Below are 7,165 nucleotides of genomic sequence, written 5' to 3'. Positions count from 1 at the left end.
ACAAAAGTGAAGACAGAACAATTTTAGCAGCAATTACTGAAGCTCACGACACACAGACGGGGTTATTATATAGTTCACTAAAATAAAACCATAAAACATTTTCATTACTTGAAATAAACTTGACATCAATTGAAATAAAATAAAATAAATATGTAAACAATTGTTTCAGCTAGTTGCCAAGGTAACATTTCTTATTTTTATTTAGTTTAACTTGATGTACTAAAATAACTAAAACTATAAAAAATTAATAAAAACTATTTAAGTATTTATATGAACTATTCGTAACTACTGTATAATAATAAAAATAATATTTTTTTAAACAACTAATAAAAATGACAAAACACACAACAAAATCACTTTAAAATTAAAATGAAAACAGAAAATGTAAAAATAAAAACTAATCCTATTAATAGTATCTCAATGTTTCAGTTAACATTTATTTCATTTTAAGTAACAGAAATGTTTTGTATGGTTTTTATTTTTAATTTTAACTTTAATAACCCTGCCTGCTTGATTTGACCTATTTCCAAAAAAAGAAAATAGAAACTAATTCAAAATATTAATAGAAACTATAATTGTAACACTTTACAGTAAGTTCTTATTTGTTGTCTCATTAATTAATGCATTAACTAACACGTATTAATAATGAGCAATATATTTGTACAACATTTATTAAACTTAGTTAATAAAAATGTTCATGTTGATGTTAGTTCACACTGCCTTAACTAAACTTAACAGATACAGCTTTTGATTTTAATAATGTAGTAGTAAATGCTGAGAGTAACTAAGTATTTCTCATTGTTAGTTTGTGCTAGCTAGTGAAAGCCTATTGTGAAGTGTTATCACTATAATAGCAGGGTCAAATAAAGATGTAAGAGATGTGTTTCAGGCGTTTTGCGAGCGTCTCACCCGCTGCAGGTCGTCCTCGCTGATGCAGGGCGGCACGTTGTAGAAGTGCAGCACACAGGAGGGCGGCTGGATGATGTTCTTGGACGCCTGGCCGGCGCTGGTGAAGCGGTTGTTACGCGTCATAGCGAAGTCCTTATAGCTGCTGGAGCCGTCCTCCAGCTCAAACACCTGACTGGGGATCACAGCGTGCTGCTTCGACACGCTACACACACACACACACACACACACAAGAGAAACACATAAGCTACACATGGGAAACACAGGAAACACAGGTTACACACACACGTTACACACGGGAAACACATGCGTTACACACACACACGAGAAAAAAAACACACATTACAGACACACACACACGGGAAACATGCGTTACACACACACACGGGAGAAATACGTTACACATGGGAAACATGCGTCACACACACACGAGAAACACACGTTACACAGGGAAACACGTTTTACACACACACACACACACACATGGGAGAAACACGCTTTACACACAAGAAATACGCATTACACACACACGAAAGAAACACACACGGGAAACACATGGGAGAAACACAGGAAACACACGTTACACACAAGAGAAACACACACACACACACACACAGGAAACACACACACACGAGAGAAACACACGAGAGAAACACACAAGAGAAACACATGCGTTACACACGGACACCAAAAGAAATGCTCCACACACACCGGAAACACGCATTACACAGAGACACCCATATGGGAAACACATGCTTTACACACACACACACACACACACACACACACAAAGGAAACCAACTGAAAAAAGCACTCCTGTCATTTGCATGCTTTAATAAACCCATATGACAATTCAGACGGCTTCAATAGTAAAATTACAAGCCAAATAACGCAAATTTCAGTCACCTTAATGGAGGGCAAGAGGGAGGTGTATTAGCAAAAATAGTGCAAAAATGTATATTATAACTATAAACTATTGTTTAAAAGTGTGGGGTCAGTAACTATTTCTTCCAAAAATGCTTTTATTCAGCAAAGCGGCACTAATTACATTTATAATATTATAAAAGATATGTTTTCAAATAAATGCTGTTCTTTTGAACTTTCTATTCATCAAAGAATCTAAATCACAGTCGATCATAGTATCCAAATCAAGTATCATGTTTCCACAAAAATATTAAGCAGCACAACTGTTTTCAAATTTCACAATAATAACATTTCTTGAGCACAAATCAGCATATTAAAATTATTTCTGAAGATCATGTGACACTGAAGACTGGAGTAATGGCTTCTGGAAATTCAGCTTTGCCATCGCAGTAATAAAATATATATTTTATATTGTAATAATATTTCACAATTTTGCTGTCCTGATGAGAATGAGAAATGTCTTATAAAAACATAAAGAAAATAACTCACAGCAATTTATATTAAGCTCATACCTCTTTTGTCGTTTTATGTGTTTCTTTCTGCACAGATTATTATTTTATTTGTATTATACTTTATATTTGTTTCCGGCAATTTTTTTTATTGTTTTTTTTAAATAGACAAACTGTCTACTCTTTTTCAAATCACAAAAATTATCTATCCAGTATAAAACTTTCTGTATACCTTTCAGTATAGGGAGCAATTCTTGCTATTAACTAGTTGCTTATTAGCATGCCTATTATTAATATTGCTGTTTATTAGTACTTATTATAAAAGCACATATTCTGTATGACCATATTCTACATCCCTAATAACTAAATATAATTAAACAGTAATTAGGAGTTTACTGAGTCATTGTTAATAGTGGTAACTGGACCGTAAAATAAAGTGTGACCAAACCTTTCTAAAGTCAAAATATTTCAAATGGTCCAGATTTTTCTGATGCGGACTTCTTAATTTTGGATTATGAAAATAGTAATAATTTATACAACATAAAAATGTGTGTGAAGGACAGGCATCGGACACAACATGAATGCACATGGTGTGATCAGACTGGTCAAGTTTCAGATCTGAAGCGTGAGTGTGAAGACTTGATCCCGGACCAGCGTAAAAGCCAGTGAGTTATCAGAGCAGGTGGGGTGTAGAGTGACTCAGTATGAGGAACAGAAGGTGGCTGCTGGTGAAGGTCTTGGCATACAAGCCCCACTGCTGGCTAGAGAGCTGGAAATCAAGTTCATTACAGTCATATGCGCTTCCAAGGCCTCTCGCTCACAGCTGGGTTGCCACGCGATGCCAACTGCAAGCTGACAGCTTCAATTTCATGAGACAAGATGGACATTTATAATGAATGGAGCCCTGGTACGTCTGCACAGGTAGTCCACGAATTCACTAAGTCGGAACCAGCAGCAAAGATGGAAAATTGTCCAGAAAGGTTAGAATCACACGTATTCATCCAAGAGTGCATGTGTACAAACTTACAATTTTGACACATGAATTAATCCTTTGAGCTTTTAATTATCTTTTCTTTTTCCTTTCAGCCCAATATTTAAAAAATGTGTTGGCATCATGTGTTAGAAGAATCACCTTTCCCCCACCTCTATATTCAAACTAGCACATTTCACTCTCCTGTGTGTCTTTTGCTTCTGGGACGAAAAAGATAACAACAAACCACTTCCCTCCTCTCCAAGGCGCACTTCTATGTGAGCTTTTTACTAAAATGAGGAATGATGCGTATTAGATACAAGCCCACTGAGAATCTTACAGGTTTCAAAGGGTCTAAGATGATGATGTCTTGCACTTATTATCATGTTTTTTTCAACATTGACATTTTAACAGCCGGAGTACAATACAAATTTTGAGTGTTAATTAGTGTTATGGGGCTGCTGAACATCGCCCCACAGTTATGCAAGTTTAATTGCATTTGGCCACACAAAATGTCTTCATAAATGTCAACGAATATTTAGCCGAGTCATTATTTTGGCGAAAAAAAGCATATCTTCTCAGAATCGAAATGTCAGACAGTCAGGTGGTCAAAAACGGACTCATTATGCATTTTATAAACACTTGGTTTTGTGTAAAAAATATATTATATATAAATATTTGTGAGGCTCAGATATGTCAAGAACACCGGCACAAAAAATTGAAAGATGAATGAAGAATTAAAAAGATTTTTACTTTACTTATATATATATATAACCTTAATTTTATGAAGCTACGAGAATACTTTTTGTACACAAAGAAAACAAAAAATAATGATATATTTAATAAAATCAATAAATTATCAGAGACAGAGAGACACTCACTCTGTGATCTCCTCAGTAACCGTGTGCTCCACCTGAAGACGGGAGTTGACCTCGATGAAGTAATGTTTACCGTGTTTATCCACCAGGAACTCCACTGTGCCTGCGTTCTCATAACTGACCTGAGGGAAGAGATGGAACCGACTGAGCTATGATAATTACAAACTTTTCAAAGCTTCACAGGCACAATTTACATCCTCATGAAAAATAAAATAAAAAATTCTATGAAATAAAAAAAATATATTTTTTATTTGGCACATGTAGTGTTGGGTACCGAAACCCGGTACCAATATGGCACCGGTACCTATGTAACTGGTATGTACTAGAACCGAATCAGAACGCAGATTTCGGTGCCATGCCTGAGCGATTGATTGAAATATTTGTCCTCTGGTTCTCCGAAACGGACGTAAGAAGCATCATCACCGGCACCGCACGTGAAAAATAATTTCCCGACAGAAAACGCATGTGAACTCAAGTCGGAAAGCTCTAATAATAAAATCCAACAAATCTTTGTAGTAACGCGAGTGTCCATGTTGTTTTCACATTCCGACTTAAAAGCACAATGCACAAAATGAGAGCATCCGAGGAACTTAAATTAAAATGCCTAAAGCTAAACCTCCCTTGTATTCACATTTCTAAACCTGTTGTCCAACAAAAGAGAACATTATAACCTTTTTACTCCACAACACCAGTCAAATGCTTCCTTTTATCTGATGTGGTTTCTTGTCACAGAATGAGGCAGAAAATATGTTCCATAGGCTACTTTAAAAAGAATACATCGATTAGCAATGGATTATAAATATACTTAATTATTATGAAAATACCAGAGATGGCTTGAATAACACAGATAAACTATTGTCGCAGTAGATTGTTTATTGTCTTTGTTTTATCATTCAAAACGTGTATATGTTCTGTTTACTCAGTTACATCTATAATAGCATGTCTTTGTCCATATAAGGGATTTCCTGGAGGGTCATGAGTTCCCTACTTCTGTGACTGGGTATGTGGATTTTCTGTGCGAGGGCGCCCTCTGGCGTCCAGTATGAATGAAACAGACATCATGTGTTTATATAGTACTAATGGCCAATCCATAATTTTTTGGGGAATTTATTTTTTTATTTATTTTTTAATAAGTATCGGTTCAGGCACCGTTTAGGCACCGGAACTGTTTTAAAAGTATCCATTCGGCACCGGCATCGAAAAAATAAAAAAAACATACCCAACCCTAGGCACATGGTGTGATGACCGAGTTTCGTAGCAAATAATCTTTAAATGGATAGTTCACCTAAAATTGAAAATCCTGTCATATATTACTCACCCTCAAGTTGTTCCAAACCCATAAGACGTTCGTTCATCTTCAAAACACAAATTAAGATATTTTTGATGAAATCCGAGAGCTTTCTGACCCTGCATAGACAGCAATGCAACGGACACGTTCAAGGTAGTAAGGACATCATTAAAATAGCCCATGTGACATCAGTGGTTTAATCTTAATTTTATGAAGCTACGAGAATACTTTTTGTGCACAAAGAAAACAAAAAATAACGACTTTATTCAACAATTTCTTCTCTTCCATGTCAGAATTTGATGTGCATTCACGACAGCATTTGTGTGCTTTCCTCTGCTTGTAAACAAGGTGCAGCCCATCTGGGTTCTACGTCAGAATGCCAGCTCGTGCGTCGTGATACTCTCGTGAATGCACGTCGAAGACCGACACGGAAGAGCAGAAATAGTTGAATAAAGTTGTTACTTTTGTTTTCTTTGCACACAAATTATTCTCGTAGCTTTATAAAATGAAGGTTGAACCACTGATGTCGCATGGACTATTTTTTAACGATGAACGAAGTTCTTACGAGTTTGGAATGACATGAGGTAATTACTGATAGAATTTTCATTTTTGGGTGAAATATCCCTTTAAAATGGCTGATTAGATAAGTGTGACCCTAAAAAAATATTCACAATGGTAATCAAACTTTCTTCTAAACCACCACAGGTACTAGACAATATTCAAAAATTGTGTACATAATAGGATTTAAAACCATCTTATATCCATTTAAAAAACATTTAGGCTTACATTTTATATTAGTTTACACTTAAAGTTTATATTTTGTGAAGATACAAGCAATGAAGCAGTTGAGATTTGTGAATAAAGTTGGACATACTTGTATATATCCAACTTTATATAAAGAGCTGGGTGATAATAAATTAGCATTTTGCGAAAAAAAAAATCAAAAGAAGCAGTTGAGATTTGCTATATTCTGTAGTATATATTGCTTTGCATGAGTATGTACGTACGTACATCTGATCCAGCTAATCTAATCATTTAGGCTTATTTGAAAACTACATGGTATGTGTGTTGGAGCAGGGTTGGAAGTAAACTCTGCAGGGCTGCGGCCCTCCAGGAACTGAGTTTTGGTGTCTAAAACGCAAGTCTCTTAATTAACTTCTTGTTTATTGAACTGTTGTAAAAAAAATCTATATGTAATCATGCTGATTTTTGGAGGAAAAAAGGGCATTCTTCGTGTGATATTGATTTACTATATGAAATGATATAAATATATACATTTTCTGCCCCTATATCTTCAATTTTGTGATCATTCTAAATGCATTTTAACACACTGAATCATGCAGTGAAAGAACACAGTCTAAATGCGCGCGCACTAGTCTAATCTACTAGACTTCAGGGCACTCTGTAGGAGTGTTTTGTTTGGTTTTTGGCAAAATAATGATAATGTCAAATCGCACATCGTTAAAACAACAATAACGATATTATCACAGACGATATATATCGCACACTCCGCACCACTGTCTTTTTGGCTAATTTGTGCTAATTTGTGCAAAACCTCTTGCTAAACTGTCAAAGCTTTATTTTAACCAGCAATGCACGATGCAAGTATTTAGCTTACCTCTACATCTTTGTGAAGGGTTGATGTTGAGATTTTATAAGCTGCTAGTTTGGTCTCCCTAGGCAAACACAGCTTACACTGCATAATAGAGCATAAATATGGCCAGGGGTTCACTTCATTTCCTTCGAGTTC

The 7,165-nt window shown here is 35.5% G+C and overlaps 1 protein-coding gene across 1 annotated transcript in view; it reads right to left on the bottom strand.

Moving 5' to 3' along the window:
- LOC107756168 (pyruvate carboxylase, mitochondrial-like) overlaps positions 1 to 7,165 on the bottom strand; it is a 141,350-nt gene that overhangs the window by 106,461 nt on the left and 27,724 nt on the right. Inside the window, exon 8 of the mRNA XM_016573187.1 lies at positions 4,131 to 4,249. Coding sequence (XP_016428673.1) covers positions 4,131 to 4,249 — 119 coding nt within the window. The remainder of the gene's footprint in view (positions 1 to 4,130; positions 4,250 to 7,165) is intronic.

The sequence above is a fragment of the Sinocyclocheilus rhinocerous genome, unplaced genomic scaffold (assembly GCF_001515625.1).
Source record: "Sinocyclocheilus rhinocerous isolate Xijiao unplaced genomic scaffold, SAMN03320098_v1.1 scaffold682, whole genome shotgun sequence".
NCBI lineage: Eukaryota > Metazoa > Chordata > Actinopteri > Cypriniformes > Cyprinidae > Sinocyclocheilus > Sinocyclocheilus rhinocerous.
This window is presented reverse-complemented; position numbering and strand designations above follow the sequence as displayed.